The sequence below is a fragment of the Engystomops pustulosus genome, chromosome 4 (assembly GCF_040894005.1).
Source record: "Engystomops pustulosus chromosome 4, aEngPut4.maternal, whole genome shotgun sequence".
NCBI lineage: Eukaryota > Metazoa > Chordata > Amphibia > Anura > Leptodactylidae > Engystomops > Engystomops pustulosus.
The window spans coordinates 210,534,325-210,555,319 of record NC_092414.1 but is presented as its reverse complement, the minus strand read 5'-3'; the positions used below and the strand labels follow the sequence as shown (position 1 = coordinate 210,555,319).

Genomic DNA, 20,995 nt, shown 5'->3' with positions numbered 1-20,995 from the left:
ACATAGGGGGCAGTATTATAGTAGTTATATTCCTGTACATAGGGGGCAGTATTATAGTAGTTATATTCCTGTAAATAGGGGGCAGTATTATAGTAGTTATATTCTGTACATAGGGGGCAGTATTATAGTAGTTATATTCCTGTACATAGGGGGCAGTATTATAGTAGTTATATTCCTGTACATAGGGGGCAGTATTATAGTAGTTATATTCTTGTACATAGGGGGCAGTATTATAGTAGTTATATTCATGTACATAGGGGGCAGTATTATAGTAGTTATATTCTTGTACATAGGAGGCAGTATTATAGTAGTTATATTCCTGTACATAGGAGGCAGTATTATAGTAGTTATATTCCTGTACATAGGGGGCAGTATTATAGTAGTTATATTCTTGTACATAGGGGACAGTATTATAGTAGTTATATTCCTGTACATAGGAGGCAGTATTATAGTAGTTATATTCTTGTACATAGGGGACAGTATTATAGTAGTTATATTCTGTACATAGGGGGCAGTATTATAGTAGTTATATTCCTGTACATAGGGGGCAGTATTATAGTAGTTATATTCCTGTACATAGGGGGCAGTATTATAGTAGTTCTATTCTTGTACATAGGAGGCAGTATTATAGTAGTTATATTCTTGTACATAGGGGGCAGTATTATAGTAGTTATAGTCTTGTACATAGGGGGCAGTATTATAGTAGTTATATTCTTGTACATAGGGGGCAGTATTATAGTAGTTATATTCTTGTACATAGGGGGCAGTATTATAGTAGTTATATTCTTGTACATAGGGGGCAGTATTATAGTAGTTATATTCTTGTACATAGGGGGCAGTATTATAGTAGTTATATTCTTGTACATAGGGGGCAGTATTATAGTAGTTATATTCTTGTACATAGGGGGCAGTATTATAGTAGTTATATTCTTGTACATAGGGGGCAGTATTATAGTAGTTATATTCTTGTACATAGGGGGCAGTATTATAGTAGTTATATTCCTGTACATAGGGGGCAGTATTATAGTAGTTATATTCTTGTACATAGGCGGCAGTATTATAGTAGTTCTATTCCTGTACATAGGGGGCAGTATTATAGTAGTTATATTCCTGTACATAGGGGGCAGTATTATAGTAGTTATATTCTTGTACATAGGGGGCAGTATTATAGTAGTTGTAATCTTGTACATAGGGGCAGTATTATAGTAGTTATATTCTTATACATAGGAGGCAGTATTATAGTAGTTATATTCTTGTACATAGGGGCAGTATTATAGTAGTTATATTCTTGTACATAGGGGGGCAGTATTATAGTAGTTATATTCTTGTACATAGGGGGCAGTATTATAGTAGTTATATTCCTGTACATAGGGGGCAGTATTATAGTAGTTATATTCTTGTACATAGGCGGCAGTATTATAGTAGTTCTATTCCTGTACATAGGGGGCAGTATTATAGTAGTTATATTCCTGTACATAGGGGGCAGTATTATAGTAGTTATATTCTTGTACATAGGGGGCAGTATTATAGTAGTTATATTCCTGTACATAGGGGGCAGTATTATAGTAGTTATATTCCTGTACATAGGGGGCAGTATTATAGTAGTTATATTCTGTACATAGGGGGCAGTATTATAGTAGTTATATTCCTGTACATAGGGGGCAGTATTATAGTAGTTATATTCCTGTACATAGGGGGCAGTATTATAGTAGTTATATTCTTGTACATAGGGGCAGTATTATAGTAGTTATATTCCTGTACATAGGGGGCAGTATTATAGTAGTTATATTCTTGTACATAGGGGGCAGTATTATAGTAGTTATATTCCTGTACAAAGGGGGCAGTATTATAGTAGTTATATTCTTGTACATAGGGGACAGTATTATAGTAGTTATATTCCTGTACATAGGAGGCAGTATTATAGTAGTTATATTCTTGTACATAGGGGACAGTATTATAGTAGTTATATTCTGTACATAGGGGGCAGTATTATAGTAGTTATATTCCTGTACATAGGGGGCAGTATTATAGTAGTTATATTCCTGTACATAGGGGGCAGTATTATAGTAGTTCTATTCTTGTACATAGGAGGCAGTATTATAGTAGTTATATTCTTGTACATAGGGGGCAGTATTATAGTAGTTATAGTCTTGTACATAGGGGGCAGTATTATAGTAGTTATATTCTTGTACATAGGGGGCAGTATTATAGTAGTTATATTCTTGTACATAGGGGGCAGTATTATAGTAGTTATATTCTTGTACATAGGGGGCAGTATTATAGTAGTTATATTCTTGTACATAGGGGGCAGTATTATAGTAGTTATATTCTTGTACATAGGGGGCAGTATTATAGTAGTTATATTCTTGTACATAGGGGGCAGTATTATAGTAGTTATATTCTTGTACATAGGGGGCAGTATTATAGTAGTTATATTCTTGTACATAGGGGGCAGTATTATAGTAGTTGTAATCTTGTACATAGGGGCAGTATTATAGTAGTTATATTCTTATGCATAGGAGGCAGTATTATAGTAGTTATATTCTTGTACATAGGGGCAGTATTATAGTAGTTATATTCTTGTACATAGGGGGGCAGTATTATAGTAGTTATATTCTTGTACATAGGGGGCAGTATTATAGTAGTTATATTCCTGTACATAGGGGGCAGTATTATAGTAGTTATATTCTTGTACATAGGCGGCAGTATTATAGTAGTTCTATTCCTGTACATAGGGGGCAGTATTATAGTAGTTATATTCCTGTACATAGGGGGCAGTATTATAGTAGTTATATTCTTGTACATAGGGGGCAGTATTATAGTAGTTATATTCCTGTACATAGGGGGCAGTATTATAGTAGTTATATTCCTGTACATAGGGGGCAGTATTATAGTAGTTATATTCTGTACATAGGGGGCAGTATTATAGTAGTTATATTCCTGTACATAGGGGGCAGTATTATAGTAGTTATATTCCTGTACATAGGGGGCAGTATTATAGTAGTTATATTCTTGTACATAGGGGGCAGTATTATAGTAGTTATATTCCTGTACATAGGGGGCAGTATTATAGTAGTTATATTCTTGTACATAGGAGGCAGTATTATAGTAGTTATATTCCTGTACATAGGGGGCAGTATTATAGTAGTTATATTCTTGTACATAGGGAGCAGTATTATAGTAGTTATATTCTTGTACATAGGGGGCAGTATTATAGTAGTTATATTCCTGTACATAGGGGGCAGTATTATAGTAGTTATATTCTTGTACATAGGGGACAGTATTATAGTAGTTATATTCCTGTACATAGGAGGCAGTATTATAGTAGTTATATTCTTGTACATAGGGGACAGTATTATAGTAGTTATATTCTGTACATAGGGGGCAGTATTATAGTAGTTATATTTCTGTACATAGGGGGCAGTATTATAGTAGTTATATTCCTGTACATAGGGGGCAGTATTATAGTAGTTCTATTCTTGTACATAGGAGGCAGTATTATAGTAGTTATATTCTTGTACATAGGGGGCAGTATTATAGTAGTTATATTCTTGTACATAGGGTGTAGTATTATAGTAGTTATATTCCTGTACATAGGGGGCAGTATTATAGTAGTTATATTCTTGTACATAGGGGGCAGTATTATAGTAGTTATAGTCTTGTACATAGGGGGCAGTATTATAGTAGTTATATTCTTGTACATAGGGGGCAGTATTATAGTAGTTATATTCCTGTACATAGGGGGCAGTATTATAGTAGTTATATTCTTGTACATAGGGGGCAGTATTATAGTAGTTATATTCTTGTACATAGGGGGCAGTGTTATAGTAGGAAAATATATAATTATAGTGCTATGTACCAGGTAGGTTAACTGTAATGTTTGTGCTTGAACGCCTCTATTTCTATTTTGGGTGATGAAATGTATGAAGATTTGTTTCCCCCGTTCCAGCACATCATTAGGTAGACTGATGTGTAAGTAATTTCCCTGTCCATTGAAATCTCTATATGGTGACACTGAAAGCTTTCCCGATGCTTGTCTTGTGGATTCTAGCCGTTGCACAAATGTTTTCACCTATAATAAAAAGAATAAACACAGGAATCAAACAACTTCTAAAAGTATAAGTTGAATGGGATATTCCCACAAAGACAAGTTTCTTAAATATTCTCAGGATAATAAAATAATGCATTCTCTAATTAACTGTTAACAACAATAATCCAGCATTTCAAGTCTAACCTGTCTCTATCAGTCCTCATGTACACAATATCAGTTGCCCCTAGACATGACTTTGTAACTTCTGACTTGGGTCAGTGAAGACATCTTGGACTTCTGTGTGACGTGGAGCGGAGTTGTCTGTGTGCCTCTCTGCTCCTTGCATTCTGGTCCCGCTCCCCTGCAGTCCAGGTCGGAGCCCAGACTGATACACAGACACTGACTTCCTGCCGGCAGCGAGGAGTGTAAAGCTACAGACAGATAAGTCTTTATCTGGGAAGGACAGCACAGCAGATCTATGTGTTGTGGAATAGCAGAGATGTAGGACAGCTGACTGTGTCACAAAGTGGCACATTTACTTACCTGTCCCGTCGCGATACCCACTGTGCATTGTCCGACGAGGATTCGGATCTTCAGTGATTCACATAGCTTGTGCGCCTGATTTGCTGCATCCATCACTTCCCCCGCTGAGGTCCGCCGGAGTTCACCTTCTTCATCCCGGTGCATGTGAGTGCTGATCTTGTGACACAATTTCGTTCTTAAATTCCAGGGTTTGTCCGAATCAATCGGGTTGTCCGACGTCCACGCCCCCCCCCCCCCCGGATTTGTGTCGCATGCAAGCCGGCGCCGATGCACCACAAACCGATCGCGTGTGCTAAAACCCCTGGGCAATTCAGAGCAAAATGGACCCTTAGTAAATGTGCCCCTGTGTGTTGTAGGCATCTCATGGATTTCATCATCTCTCATCTGTTTCATCTTTCTTTCTATGTGTCAGATACTAGTAGAATGTTCAGAAGCCAGATGAAAGTGTATATAATCTAAGCACATTTTCAGCACATAGAACTAGAGGGATCATGAAGTGTCTGTGTAGAGACACTTGGAATCTAACACTGACCATCACTGACTGATAGAAGCTAAAACAGCAATAAAACTGAGTAACATTGTAAAGTAAAGGGGTAAAAATTATCTTTATTGTGTAAACATCACTAGGGAATTGAGATTTGAGAATTTTCTTATATATCTTTATACTGTAAATATTTGGCAGTCTCAGGCAATTTTCAACTAATGATATGTAAAAAGAACTGGACCTGGTACCACTAAAGCTCAGTGAACTGCCAGAGTTGTTCTGTTAGGATCTGCCTAAACTATAAAGTTAGTTACTCAGTTGGGTCAGAGATCTAGGACCAAAGAAAACTAGACTTGGTCATGACTGCATACCCTAGATCATTGATGGCAAACCCTTTAGACGCCGAGTGCCCAAACTACATCCAAAACCCCCGATGCGACAGTCTAAAAAGTAACTTATTACTCCCTGCTCAGTCACATGTTTAAATTGTATAGGCACCTTTGGACACCAATACAGTAGAAAGAAGGAGAAAAGGCTTTGGTTATCATTGTAACTTCCTTCTAGGGTCCTGGGCTGCCTGGGACTGCAAGAGGCCTTGAGTCCTGTCTGGCGGAGTCTGCGATGGGGTGATGGCACAGGTGCCCATAGAGAGGGATCTGAGTGCCACCTCTGGCACCCGTGCCATAGGTTCACCACCACTGCCCTAGAAGTTCATGTCCCAGCTCTCTTATCTGTGTTACAGGAACTCCTAATCTAACGGTTTCCAAGTCTTAGTGGTTTTAGTAGGGTGACCTTGGAAACTCTCCTTCTGCCCCTTCATATTGGCCAGCAGTGCCTGGTTCTGGTCTCTCCAAATGAGTCCCCAGACCGATACTCTCGTCAGGTTTCTACGGTCTTCTGAGTTGATGGAGGTTTTGTGGGGTTGACATCCCCCCTTCTATGACCTGTGGTACCAGAACTAGACTCGCCTATCATCCATGATATTCTTTCCTGGCATACAAGACTGACTTTTCCTATTTTTATGTGACATACTGTATCCCAAATGTTTGAATTACACAAAAGAAAGAGAACAATTTGAAAAAATTCATAATGAATTTGAATCAAGCCAAATCGACATTCACTCACAGTTATATCCAGTGTCTTGGTTTTTGTGTCTGTGTTCAGAATGATCCTTGCTGTTCCATCCTGAGTGGTTGTCGAGTAGACATTCCCAGGTTCTGCCACCACCGGGATATTTTTGGCAGGAGAACCATCTGGGTTTGTCACCATCACCTAAGTGACAGAAATGGGATAAAAAAAAAGTACTAAATAAAAGGGTTAGGCAATACCACATGCAACCAGTGGACAGGTGTGGCACTATTAGTGGGAGAAGCAAGCTGTGTCCCTTTAATTAGGATATATTTGTGTAGCCATTACATAAGAGAACATAACGAGAGCATCACATGGACACCTTCTAGGAGCAATGACAAGTGGAGAGGCCATTGTGAATCCAATGGATGGGGAATGGGTATATACTGGAACAGAACAGCTCCTTACTCACCTATAAAGGGAATTGTGAAGTAAATGAATAGATAACATGATGCCACCTACCGTCAGGTCAAAGGGCATTCCGGGTTTGAAATATTTGGGTGTCCGAGTGAAGACAATTTTGTAAGGGGATTTTACTATAAAAATGTTTCCAAGCTCAGCCTCAACCAAATCCCCTCCTGCAACATGAAAGGTGAAGAATTACTCATATAACTACATTACTACATTACTTATTAGTGTATTTTCTATGAATGAAGCTTAAAATGTACGGTATCTGTTCTGTAACTATCCCCCTCTTTTACAGTATATCTCTTCCCCTCTTCTATATCTCCTCCTCTTCTATATCTCTTCTTCTCTTATATATCTCGCCCCTCTTCTGTATCTCTTCCCCTCTTCTATATCTCCTCCTCTTCTATATCTCTTCCCCTCTTCTGTATCTCTTCCCTCTTCTGTATCTCTTCTCCTCTTTTATATCTCTTCCCCTCTTCTAAATCTCTTCCCCTCTTCTGTATCTCTTATCTTCTTCTGAATCTCTTCCCCTCTTCTATATCTCTTCCCCTCTTCTAAATCTCTTCTCCTCTTCTGTATCTCTTCTCCCCTTCTGTATCTCTTCTCCTCTTCTGTATCTCTTATCTTCTTCTATAACTCTTCCCCTCTTCTGTATCTCTTCCCCTCTTCTCTATCTCTTATCTCCTTCTGTATCTTTCCCCTCTTCTAAATCTCTTCTCCTCTTCTATATCTCCTCCTCTTCTATATCTCCTCCTGTCCTGTATCTCGACCCCTCTTCTATATCTCCTCCTCTCCTATATCTCCTCCTCTTCTATATCTCTTCCCCTCTTGTGTATCTCTACCCCTTTTCTGTATCTCCTCCTCTTCTATATCTCCTCCTCTTCTGTATCTCTTCTCCTCTTTTGTATCTCTTCTCCTCTTCTGTATCTCTTCTCCTCTTCTATAACTCTTCCCCTCTTCTAAATCTCTTCTCCTCTTCTGAATCCCTTCCCCTCTTCTATATCTCCTCCTATTCTGTATCTCGTCCCCTCTTCTATATCTCTTCTCCTCTTCTATATCTCTTCTCCCCTTCTATATCTCTTCTCCTCTTTTGTATCTCTTCCCCTTTTCTGTATCTCTTTCCATCTCCTGTATCTCTTCTCCTCCTCTCTATTTCTTGAGTTCTTCTTTAACCCTTCCTCCATTTCTCCCATTTTCTCTATCTCTTCCCCTCTTAGGTCTCTTCTTCTCCCTGTATCTGTGTCCACTCCCCCTCTGTACCCGCTCTCCTCTCACCTGAGTCAGTTATGACTGTGACAGAAATATGTAATCTGTACTGCAGTAAGTCATTAGGATTCTTGAAGTCTTTCATCAGATCTTTTCTCAGCAGTTCCACCTCCCCAGTTCCATCAGAAATCTAGGAAAATATCAACAAACAATTTTTTCTCACATCCCATGTACAAGGGTTGTCTATAGTCAAGAGGCACAGGAATTCACAATCCAAGCTTGTAGTATGTTTGCCTCATTGGTCTTTTTTGTCCGAAATCTGTGTATACTTTGGCCTCCCATCTCCAGTACTTCCCATTGTTTTCATTGTACCTTTACAAGGGGACATTTTCCACACCTGATTTTCCATTTCCATGTCCTTACTTGTTAGCAATCTACTTCTCATCAACAGTCCACATATGATAATGTAATCATGACATCTACTATATATAGACCTGAATGGCTAGATTATAGTTTTCTGACTGCCTTATGTCCTTCTATCCAGTCTGCAGCCATTACCCATTGACTTATGGCTTCCAGTCATGTCCCTTGATGGTCACTCCATCTTAAGAGATGTCTCTGGGTTGACTTCTGTCTACAATCTTCAGCTATAATGTTTTCTTACCATCCAGGCCATTATTCTACACCAGATAAGTAGATATTGTACAGGCGGTCCCCTACTTAAGAACACTCAACTTACATACGACCCCTAGTTACAAACGGACCTCTGGATATTGGTAATTTATTGTACTTTAGTCCTAGGCTACAATAATCAGCTATAACAGTTGTCTGTAATGAAGATTTATTGTTAATCCTGATTCTTATGACAGCCCAACATTTTTAAAATCCAAAATTTTTAAAATCCAAAAAAGTTCTGGCTGGGATTGCAATGATAAAATATACAGTTCCGACTTACATACAAATTCAACTTAAGAACAAACCTACAGACCCTATCTTGTATGTAACCCGGGGACTGCCTGTACTTTGACCTGAAAGAACCCTACATTCACACCAAGGTGAGGGCCAAGGATGAAGACAGAGGAATCCTCACTATAGCCACAGTATTATTATATTAATTTATATTTTTTAACATTAGATGGGCTCCCAGAAATCTAGTCACATTATTTCCATGCATAACATTACCGGAATCCTCCTTAGAGAATCTGTTAGACTTTTCTCTTCATTTCCTCTCTTCAGTTTGAACAGGACGAAGGCTTTACCAGAAACCGGCTTCCCGTAGAGGTATCTATAGAGCGTAAGAGCTTCACGTTATTGTGAGATGTATACCGTGTGTATATGTTGTGCAAGGATCCCCATGGAAACTTTCTAAATAGAACCTCTAATTTAGGGTCTGGGGGATGATTTCCTTACAACCAATCTCGTAGGGAAATTCATAAACCACTTGATGTTTGTCAATTATCCACCAAGGATGTGGCAAATAGTTATGTAATAGTTATCGCTGCTCTACACCAATGGGATTGCTGGAAATAGTGTTTAGAGTATCATACATTGTCATGTATATTGAAATGAACCCTTTTCCTACCCTCGACCATCAATGATGAGACAGCTAAAACCTACTGCTGCTCTACACAACACCAAATACTAAAAATAATGTCTATGCTATTATATAATTCCAGGAATTTGGGAATAAACCAATTTAGTACCATAGACTACCATAAATACCAACATTTATACATTTTATACCATCAGTCACCAGATTATCTACCCCACTCTAATGGCTTCTATAGACGAGATCACCAACCCTTTCCCTATCTAGGTCATCTAGGATGCTGGTGTTCTTCACTTCACTACACTACAACACCTCACTGTCAGCAAGAATTTATTGCACTACTTTAGTCTTCCAGGCATGATGATATTTGGGTACATGGGTCCAATACCAGTCTAGGCCTCCAAGGGTGTTACTACATAATCTACATTACAGACCACCACTATGCAATCTTAGACCACAAAGTATATTATTAACACCTAAACTAACTGTTACTGAGGACATATTAAAGGTGTCAGGTATTGGTTACCCTCTGCTCTTCTCCACTGGGGATGCTGGATTTAGTCTGATTTTGCGAATGTTCCAGTTACTGATATAAACCCCAGAGACCTTGACTCATTTCCCTCAACCACTAGGAGCACTGACCTCAATCCCTTGATTATTGGTATCTCCCTGGTACAAAAGATGACCCCTGAATCTATCTTTAGCTTGGATGTTGAAATAGGTCCCTTTAAGAGTCTCCATCTTCAACTTTTTGAAAAAGTGCCGTTAAGAATAGTTGAAGTTACTCACTGTGCATTGATGGTCACCGAAAACACATCGTCTTCAAGATACATGAAATTTTTCAGGGTCTTTATAGTAACCTCAAAGCTTGGAAGAACTAATGATATGACATAAAAATAGCCATTGTGAGTTTCTGTGTAGTTCATTACACCAGGAGTAACTCTCATGTACTCCTGTCCTCTTACCATATTCTTTGACCTCAAAGTTGGTGGTGAAGTTCTCCGGAGAGTCTTCATACCTGGCCGTGAGGGTCCAGACACCAAGACTGCAGACAAGATTGTTATATTGTGTTATCTATGTTGAATTTTATCAATTCCTATCATTACTGTAGAGAAATCTTTATACAAGTAGGTAGAGGGACCATTTATGAAATGTAGATGTGTCCCCAATGTGAAGGTTTCCACCATTTGCTTCTCAAAAATCTCTCAAAGGTTAAAAGTCAATTTAAATAATTATTGGGAGTGTTTGACATTTTGTAATTTGCTTTAGTAGGATATTCAGATTAATATGGGTAGAAATATGGCTTGGAAGACCTCCATGGCAACAGTGTAAGGAACTGTTGGTTGGAGAGTCCCTATTCGGCCTGGAGTATGTCTTCAGGGCTGAATATGTGTTGTAATTGTAAAGGCTGTAGCCTCTTTAGTTTCAGATCCAGCTTTCACTTAGCTCGACACTTTTCTACACATTGGGAATAGCAAATAGAGATGAGCAAGTATACTCGTCCGAGCTTGATGCTCGTTCGAGTATTAAGGTACTCGTAACGGCTCATTGCTCGGACGAGTATTTCCCCTGCTCGAGATCGAGCATTTAATTAAAAAAACACAGTGAAGAATAAAAACATTGAACACAGTGAACACAGGATCATTTAAGTGAAAAACACAGTGAAAAACACAGTGAAGAATAGATTACAGATGTTCCGCACATCTGCTTACTTGTTGGAAGATATGCGCGGAACGGTGCGAACAAAATAGTATGTGAAGAACACATAGAAGAACACGGTGAGCAGGACAGAGACACCAGGGAGCAGCACAGAGACACCAGGGAGCAGCACAGAGACACCGGGGAGCAGCACAGAGACACCTGGGAGCAGCACAGGCAGCGGCAGGCACGGAGACACCGGGGCAGCGGCAGGCATGGAGACATCGTGGGCAGCGGCAGGCACGGAGACATCGTGGGCAGCGGCAGGCACGGAGACATCGTGGGCAGCGTCAGGCACGGAGACATCGGGGCAGCGGCAGGCACGGAGACACCGGGGCAGCGGCAGGCACGGAGACACCAGGGCAGCGGCAGGCAAGGAGACAGCGGGGCAGCGGCAGGCACGGAGACAGCGGGGCAGCGGCGGGCACGGAGACAGCAGGGCACCGGCAGGCATGGAGACATTGGGCAACGGCACAGAGACATCGGGAAGGGCAGAGAGACATTGGGAAGGGCAGAGAGATCGGGGAGACTTCAGTGGAAGAAGAGGAGCGGATCCCGGGACAGAGTATCTCCCGACAAGTAAGCAGATGTGCCGAACATCTGCAATCTATTCTTCACGGTGTTTTTCACTGCGTTTTTCACTTAAATGATCCTGTGTTCACTGTGTTCACTGTTTTTATTCTATTCTTCACTGTTCTTCACATCTGCTAACTTGTCGTGAGATAATATACGCGCGGAACAGTGAAGAATAGATTGCAGATGTTTGCATACATCTGCTAACTTATCAAAAGACATTCTTTTTCAATTAAATAACACATTTTATTCCCGAACCATGGTCCCTTTGAAAAATGCTCGGGTCTCCCATTGACTTCAATGAGGCTCGTTATTCGAGACGAGCACTCGAGCATCAGGAAAAGTTCGTCTCGAATAACGAGCACCCGAGCATTTCAGTGCGCGCTCATCTCTAATAGCAAACCTTAATTTTCTGGCTTGGAGGGAATTTTGAAATGTTGGAAAGTCCCTCCAAAATCAATTGGATGGATTCTAAAATTGGTATAGAGAAACTAAGGGTTGCAATGGTAGGGAATAGGTTTGTCACAAATTGTATTCATTACGAATTTCCAAAGTTTTTAGATTCTGGAATATTGAAAATATTTCAGATTCGTCTTGATTTGCCACATAAAATCTCCATACCAGGAAAAGGTTTGAGGACCCTTGATTTGGGGACATTTACCTGGTAACCTTTGTCATGATTGGCAGATGGTTTCTAATTACCCTCCATAGAAAGGAAATACCAGAGTCCATTGTCAGAGAATTAGATTATATTTATTGGGCCAGTTGTATGAAACCAGACCCTATTTATCTGTTTAAAGAGGACCTGTCACCTAAATTTTCGGCTTACTAAAGTAAGCAGCTCCTAGTGCTTGATCAAACGCCGCAGTGTTAAAGTGATAGCGTTACCGGAAACCTCCGGTAACGCTATCAAACACTGCGGCGGGGTACAATGTAAGTGTCGGACAGCTCGCAAAGCTGTCCGACGTATGCATGAGGGGGCGGGGTTGGGGCGTGGCTAGGGGCGGTGACTGCCACCTAGCGCGCGGCAGTCACTGCCGGCCTATGGAGCAAGCGGGGCGGTCCGGGAAAGAGGGAGCGCATCGGACCGCCCCCTCATGAATACATCGGACAGCTTTGTGAGCTGTCCGATGATTACATTGTACCCCACCGCAGTGTTAGATAGCGTTACCGGAGGTTTTCGGTAACGCTATCACTCTAACACTGCGGAGTTTGATCAAGCACTAGGAGCTGCTTACTTTAGTAAGCAGCTCCTAGTGCCGAAAATTTAGGTTACAGGTCCTCTTTAAGGACAGAGTGGGGCACATTTACTTACCCGGTCCAGTCGCGATCCCGTGGCGCATTGTCCGACGAGGATTCTGGTCTGCCGGGATTCACTAAGATCCTGCGCCCGATATCCTGCATGTGTCACTTCCCCCTCTGAGGTCCGCCGGAGTTCACCTTCTTCTTCCTGGTGCATGTGAGTGCTGATTTTGCTACACAAATTGTTTTCTAAATTCCACGATTTTTCTGAATCCGTCAAGTTGTCCGATGGCCATGCCCCCTGATTTCTGTCGCGTGAAAGCTGGTGGCGATGCACCACAATCCGATCACGCGTGCCAAACCCAGGGCAATTAGGCGCAAAACAGCGCAAATCGGAAATATTCGTGAAAACCCGACAGAATCGCGGCCGCAGGACTCTTAGTAAATGAGCCCCAGTGTCTTAATATGTTGCTTTAGAGTATCATCCGTTGAGCTGGATCCTACCAACACAAATGAAAGTAGTCTAACCTCAGCAGATCCTACTGAGTTGGATTTTCCATAATAAGTTCTTAGATTGGTTCAGTGGATCTAAAGAATTCTCAGCTTTGACAGTATTTGACTAATTATCAATGACTACATATAATAACTAATACATGGGACGAAGAAGAAGATTGTACATCAGTCCAATCTTCAATGTTGTCTAGATATGCGTCTTACCTCTCCAACTCTGACAAATCATTGCTCTTGGAGACAAACCCGTTTGGACTTGGATAAATATCCTCTCTTTTTACAATGATGCCTTGTGGATTCTAGAACCGGAAAGAAGAAAATCCAAGTAATATAATTATAATAAAATTTTATCTTCATTGTTTTACAAAAGGCCAAGACAGGTTTTTTTGAGGTCCTAATTTATGGACAACCAAAGTACATTCATGTCAGTGACAGCTACTGGGTTCCCCATGAGTTCCACCACAATGGTCCTTTCACCCATCTATAAATCATGCCATTAGCCGTAGCATTATACACTCCACAACACCCACTGATTAAACATAGAAATTCAAAGTTTTGTATAAGCAGTCAACGGGGGGCGCTCATGTCTCCTAGATTGTAGATTTAAGTGCTGAGCCCAGTTTAGGGCTGTCCATATACTCTATGGCCCATGTCTACCACTTGGCTCACCTGGAATTCCACTTTCACTTTAGTTTTCTTTGACTCCAGTTTGTTATTCAATGGGAAGATCCTATATAGAACTGCGAGATAGAAACATCATGGTCAACATAGTCTTACTATAGCTAATATGTCAGTACTACAAGGATTACTATGTATAATATATGTATTATATAGATATATCGGTGCAGACAGTACGTTTGGATGCCGGGGTGTAGATGGGTTTGTCAGTCTGTATGAAGATGTAGCCGCTGTGGAAGGACAGGAGGACATGTTTCTCCAGGGAACACGCTGATGATCTTGCATTGATAGTGACAAATTGCTTCATCTTCGTGTTTGGGTTTACATTTTGTGATGGAATCTGAAATGATAGAATATTTATTTCATTATACACAACAGAGGAAAAGAAAGAAAAAGAGAAAAAGGGAGACGAAAACTAATAAAGAGGATGCAAAAAATCAAAGGATTACTGGAAGTAATATCAGAGGGAAGAATGAAAAAACGGAATCAAAATAGGCTAGAAAGGATACAAAAGAAATAGAGGGAGTGTAGAAAAGAGGAAGTGAAATGATAATTAGAGGGAATCAGAGAGGAATGAAGGAAGGGAAGGAAGTAAGGGAGGGAAGGAAATGTAAAGGAAGGGGAGGAAGGGAAGGGAAGGAAGTAAGGGAGGGAAGGAAATGTAAAGGAAGGGGAGGAAGGGAAGGGAAGGAAGTAAGGGAGGGAAGGAAATGTAAAGGAAGGGGAGGAAGGGAAGGGAAGGAAGTAAGGGAGGGAGGGAAAGGAAAGGGAGGGGAGGAAGGAAAGGAAGGAAGGGAAGGAAGAAAGGGAGGGAAAGGAAAGCGAGGGGAGGAAGGGGAGGAAGGGAAGGAAGAAAGGGAGGGGAGGAAGGGGAGGAAGGGAAAGAAGAAAGGGAGTGAAAGAAATGGAAAGGAAGGGAAAGAAGAAAGGGAGGGAAAGAAATGGAAAGGAAGGGAAAGAAGAAAGGGAGGGAATGGAAGGGGAGGGATGGAATGGAAAGAAGGGAGAGAGGGAAGGGGAGGGAGAGAGGGAATGGAAGGGAACTTAAGGAAGGGGAGGTGACGGAAAGAAGGAAGGAAAGAAGAAACGAAAAAGGGTTGAAGGAAGGGAGGAAAGAAGAAACGAAAAAGGGTGGAAGGAAGGGAGGAAAGAGACTAATTGAGAAATGATAAAAAAGCTAAGAAATATGAAGAGTTCCAAAGACGGAGGGGGATGTTCATTGGAGGGAATCAGAGAAGGAAAGAAAGGGAAAGCAAAGTGAGGGAATGGATGAAAAGGAGAAAGGAAGGAAGAAAGGAAGGAAAGAGTCTAAGTAATTGAGAAAGGATACCGAAGCTAAGAAATAGAGGAAGGGTTAAAAATAGGGGAGGGGGAACTATTGGAGGCAATTAGCATGGGAAAGGAATAAAAAAACTGGAGGAAGGGAGAAAAAATGTGAAGGGGAAGGAATTATTCTATTGACTATGAAAAATGGAGTCGATTATTTATATTTTTGACCTTTATTGTGGCTTTTCCCAGGAAGTTATTGTCTTTGCTGACAGAAACCTGACTCCGAGCCAACATGAATCTCATCTCTGGGAAATCCTGGACCGTAATATCAACAGATGAGGATGTATGTCCTTCTATGGAGACCATGATGGTTTCATCCGTATCCACGCGGAGCACGCTGGGTGCGATCAGGACACATCTGAGGATTGGAAAATCTTAAATATCCAGTAACCTTTTCAATAATAATAATAATAATAAGACGAAGACGAAGAACAAGAAAGTTTATTTTATAGCGCCATTATATTCTGGAGCTTTACAAAATACAGGGGACAGATATAAATATAATATTACATTACAGAGTACAAATATATGGGGGGTGACACAAGAGCTTACAGTCTATGAGGATGAGGGGGTGACACAAGAGCTTACAGTCTATGAGGATGAGGGGGTGACACAAGAGCTTACAGTCTATGAGGATGAGGGGGTGACACAAGAGCTTACATTCTATGAGGATGAGGGGGTGACACAAGAGCTTACAGTCTATGAGGATGAGGAGGTGACACAAGAGCTTACAGTCTATGAGGATGAGGGGGTGACACAAGAGCTTACAGTCTATGAGGATGAGGGGGTGATACAAGAGATTACAGTCTATGAGGATGAGGGGGTGACACAAGAGCTTACAATCTATGAGGATGAGGAAGTGACACAAGAGCTTACAGTCTATGAGGATGAGGGGGTGACACAAGAGCTTACAGTCTATGAGGATGAGGGGGTGACACAAGAGCTTACAGTCTATGAGGATGAGGGGGTGACACAAGAGCTTACAGTCTATGAGGATGAGGGGGTGACACAAGAGCTTACAGTCTATGAGGATGAGGGGGTGACACAAGAGCTTACAGTCTATGAGGATGAGGGGGTGACACAAGAGCTTACAGTCTATGAGGATGAGGGGGTGACACAAGAGCTTACAGTCTATGAGGATGAGGGGGTGATACAAGAGCTTACAGTCTATGAGGATGAGGGGGTGACACAAGAGCTTACAGTCTATGAGGATGAGGGGGTGATACAAGAGATTACAGTCTATGAGGATGAGGGGGTGACACAAGAGCTTACAGTCTATGAGGATAAGGGGGGACACAAGAGCTTACAGTCTATGAGGATGAGGGGGTGACACAAGAGCTTACAGTCTATGAGGATAAGGGGGGACACAAGAGCTTACAGTCTATGAGGATGAGGGGGGCACAAGAGCTTACAGTCTATGAGGATGAGGGGGTGACACAAGAGCTTACAGTCTATGAGGATGAGGGGGTGATACAAGAGATTACAGTCTATGAGGATGAGGGGGTGACACAAGAGCTTACAATCTATGAGGATGAGGGGGTGACACAAGAGCTTACAGTCTATGAGGATGAGGGGGTGACACAAGAGCTTACAGTCTATGAGGATGAGGGGGTGACACAAGAGCTTACAGTCTATGAGGATGAGGGGGTGACACAAGAGCTTACAGTCTATGAGGATGAGGGGGTGACACAAGAGCTTACAGTCTATGAGGATGAGGGGGTGACACAAGAGCTTACAGTCTATGAGGATGAGGGGGTGACACAAGAGCTTACAGTCTATGAGGATGAGGGGGTGACACAAGAGCTTACAGTCTATGAGGATGAGGGGGTGATACAAGAGATTAAAGTCTATGAGGATGAGGGGGTGACACAAGAGCTTACAATCTATGAGGATGAGGGGGTGACACAAGAGCTTACAGTCTATGAGGATGAGGGGGTGACACAAGAGCTTACAGTCTATGAGGATGAGGGGGTGACACAAGAGCTTACAGTCTATGAGGATGAGGGGGTGACACAAGAGCTTACAGTCTATGAGGATGAGGGGGTGACACAAGAGCTTACAGTCTATGAGGATGAGGGGGTGACACAAGAGCTTACAGTCTATGAGGATGAGGGGGTGACACAAGAGCTTACAGTCTATGAGGATGAGGGGGTGACACAAGAGCTTACAGTCTATGAGGATGAGGGGGTGATACAAGAGCTTACAGTCTATGAGGATGAGGGGGTGACACAAGAGCTTACAGTCTATGAGGATGAGGGGGTGATACAAGAGATTACAGTCTATGAGGATGAGGGGGTGACACAAGAGCTTACAGTCTATGAGGATAAGGGGGGACACAAGAGCTTACAGTCTATGAGGATGAGGGGGGCACAAGAGCTTACAGTCTATGAGGATGAGGGGCTGACACAAGAGCTTACAGTCTATGAGGATGAGGGGGTGACACAAGAGCTTACAGTCTATAAGGATGAGGGGGTGACCCAAGAACTTACGGTCTATAAGGATGAGGGGGTGACCCAAGAGCTTACAGTCTATGAGGATGAGGGGGTGACACAAGAGCTTACAGTCTATGAGGATGAAGGGGGTGACACAGGAGCTTACAGTCTATGAGGATGAGGGGGTGACACAAGAGCTTACAGTCTATGAGGATGAAGGGGTGACAGAAGAGCTTACGGTCTATAAGGATGAGGGGGTAACCCAAGAGCTTACAGTCTATGAGGATGAAGGGGGGGAACAGGAGCTTACAGTCTATAAGGATGAGGGGGTGACACAAGAGCTTACAGTCTATGAGGATGAGGGGGTGACACAAGGGCTTACAGTCTATAAGGCTGAGAGGGTGACACAAGAGCTTACAGTCTATGAGGATGAGGGAGAGACACAAGAGCTTACAGTCTATAAGGATGAGGGGGTGACACAAAAACTTACAGTTTATGAGGATGAGGGGGTGACACAAGAGCTTACAGTCTATGAGGATGAGGGGGTGACACAAGAGCTTACAGTCTATGAGGATGAGGGGGTGACACAAGAGCTTACAGTCTATGAACAGGAGGGGTGACACAAGATGATGAAAATTCTGATACTTGAACCAGCCATCAGCCAACATTTATATACATTTGTATTGTGAAAATAACTGCAGAGAAGACCTGAGTGAAGTTGGCCCCTTCACCTTATTCATATCTAACAAAATTGGTGTCAAACGTTTGTGCTATGTTTGTGCTGTTTTGTGCAGCAGTAAATTTCGTTTGTGCCACTATCATTTTTAAGATATTAATAAAAGTTTCCAGAGGTCAGCAAAGGTCAACCAGCCCAACATTACCCAAATCAAACAAAACTAGTGCCAAACAAAGCTAGTGCCAAACAATCGCGCCACGTTTGTGCTGCTCAATATTTTGTTTGTGCTGCTTTTGTTTTGAAGATATTAACAAAATTGTAAAGGTCAAAAGATCATCATCACCACCCCCCCACCCCCCATTAACTGAATCAAACAGTTAATTAACAGTGACCTTTACAATTTCATTAATATCTTCAAAACAATAGCAGCCCAAACAAATTATTGAGCAGCGCAAACCAGAACAAATGTAGCACAATTGATTGGCACCAGTTTTGTTTGATTTGGGTAAAGATAGGGGCCTGGTTGACCTCTCAAAACTTTTATTAATATCTTAAAAACTATAGTGGCACAAACAAAAATACTGCACAAACCAGCAGGAATGCTTGACACCAATTTTGTTTGATTTGAACAATGTGGGAGGGCCAACTGCAGAAAAGTCTAGAGCTTGGTATATATCAGATGTTTGCTAGATAACAGATGGGAGGAGGACATAAGATGGATTAGTAATGGGTGAGTTGACATTTCATGCAGTTAGCAAGTGTGATAGGCTTGCCTAAAGAGATGGGTTTTAAGAGCACGTTTGAAACTTTGAAGGGGAAGTTCGAATTAAGGAAGAGAATAATCTTACATCACTGAGAGATCGAAGAGCACGGGTTGGGTGATAGACTGAGATGAGAGAGGAGTGGTATGGACGTGCAGTATTGTGCAGAGCTTTGTGGATGAGGGTGATTAATTTAAACTGTATAGGAAAGAGACGGACAGCCAATGCAGTGACCGGCACAAACTGGATGCAACCGTGTAGTGTTTGGTCTGAAAGATGAGCCTTAAGAATAGATTGTAGAGGAGAGAGTTTAGTGAATGTAGTTTGTTTGAATGTGGTTATTGGACATGTGTTCCTCTGGTGCAGTGCTGATACAGTGCCCCTCCTATCTACAGGTTGCATATGGTATTGCTCCTTAGATTTGGCTTGCAATACCAGATACAACCCTTGCACAGGTGTGATACTATGGAATTACATATCATGCTTTATATATTGTATAAGTCAATACAACATACACATATAAATACTCACCGTGTTTGTCCATACGACTCTCCCAGAAATCCCAGCAGGACGAGAGCAAGTATTCTGCACCCCATGGTCGCGGTGCTGCTGGGATATGAAGTGGGTCCCTGATCTGGACAGGATTATATAGCAAATCTTCTCCATGGCCTCCGTCCTATATAAATAGCTGGAGGCTCTGCTGCCAAGGTGCAATATGCAAATAGAGCTGGACGGGTTCCCATCAGCAGAGACTTGTAGATCCCCACTGCTCCTCAACACGGAAAGGATTAAGATAAATATGACCTTTATAGGGTCACAAGTCTTTGTCTGCAAAGTGGTTCAAGCAGTTTCACCCAAAGAAAGTGACCTCTCTTAATATTCCAACAGAGTGTCCCTGAAACTCCGGCTTAGTAGATTCCCCAATTGATGGCAACAAAGTGAACTCTTCTTCCAGACATGAGTTTTGACCTGGAAGAGCCAGCAGAGAGAAGCTGAATGACTGTCCTGTTTGATAGAATGAGATGGTTGTCAGTAATTCCCACAGATTGCACCCTTAATAGCAGAGTAAACTCTTGTTAATACCATGAAGGTTTACTCAGGACTTGCAATAGATTGTCCCCCTTATTATTGCCAGCAGAGAGCACCCGTATTACTGATTGTAGTTTTTCTAGTAGGTCATTTCTAATGCAAAGCAGAGAGGGACCTGAGTCCGAGTACCTCAGGCCGTGTTCCACTTTATCATAGTCATCAGAGGGGTCCTATCAGCTCATTTAGTGCCTCCTTATAACAGTCATCAGGGTGGTCCTGGAACCTCAGAAATTGCCTCCTTATAACAATCATCAGAGTGGTCCTGGAAGCTCAGACAGTGCATCTTTATCATGATCATCAGAGTGGTCCTGGAAGCTTGCCCCGTGCCTCCTTATCATAGTCATCTGGGTGGTCCTGGAAGCTCAGACAGTACCTCCTTATCACAGTCATCAGAGTGGTCCTGGAAGCTCAGACAGTACCTCCTTATCACAGTCATCAGAGTGGTCCTGGAATCTCAGGTAGTGCCCCCTTATCACAGTCATCATAGTGGTCCTAGTAGTTCAGCCATTGCCTCATTATGACAGTCATCAGAGTGGTCCTAGTAGCTCAGTCAGTGCATCATTATGATGGTCTGCAGAGTCATCCTAGTAGCTCAGGCCGTTCCCCTTATGACAATTATCAGATTGGTCCTGGTAGCTCAGTTAGTGCTTTCTTATGAT

General features: G+C 41.9%; 1 protein-coding gene across 1 annotated transcript in view; it reads right to left on the bottom strand.

Annotated features, from left to right (window-relative positions):
• Positions 1-19,884, bottom strand: part of LOC140128254 (complement C3-like) — a 44,902-nt gene extending 25,018 nt beyond the window's left edge. Inside the window, exons 1-12 of the mRNA XM_072149814.1 lie at positions 19,779-19,884; positions 15,547-15,736; positions 14,227-14,389; positions 14,041-14,111; positions 13,579-13,670; positions 10,314-10,393; positions 10,138-10,225; positions 8,982-9,084; positions 7,869-7,989; positions 6,648-6,763; positions 6,183-6,329; positions 3,860-4,072 (exon numbers count right to left, since the gene is read on the bottom strand). Of these exons, the coding sequence (XP_072005915.1) occupies positions 3,860-4,072; positions 6,183-6,329; positions 6,648-6,763; positions 7,869-7,989; positions 8,982-9,084; positions 10,138-10,225; positions 10,314-10,393; positions 13,579-13,670; positions 14,041-14,111; positions 14,227-14,389; positions 15,547-15,736; positions 19,779-19,843 (1,449 nt within the window). The 5' untranslated portion in view covers positions 19,844-19,884. The remainder of the gene's footprint in view (positions 1-3,859; positions 4,073-6,182; positions 6,330-6,647; positions 6,764-7,868; positions 7,990-8,981; positions 9,085-10,137; positions 10,226-10,313; positions 10,394-13,578; positions 13,671-14,040; positions 14,112-14,226; positions 14,390-15,546; positions 15,737-19,778) is intronic.
• Between the last annotated feature and the right edge of the window lie 1,111 nt (positions 19,885-20,995).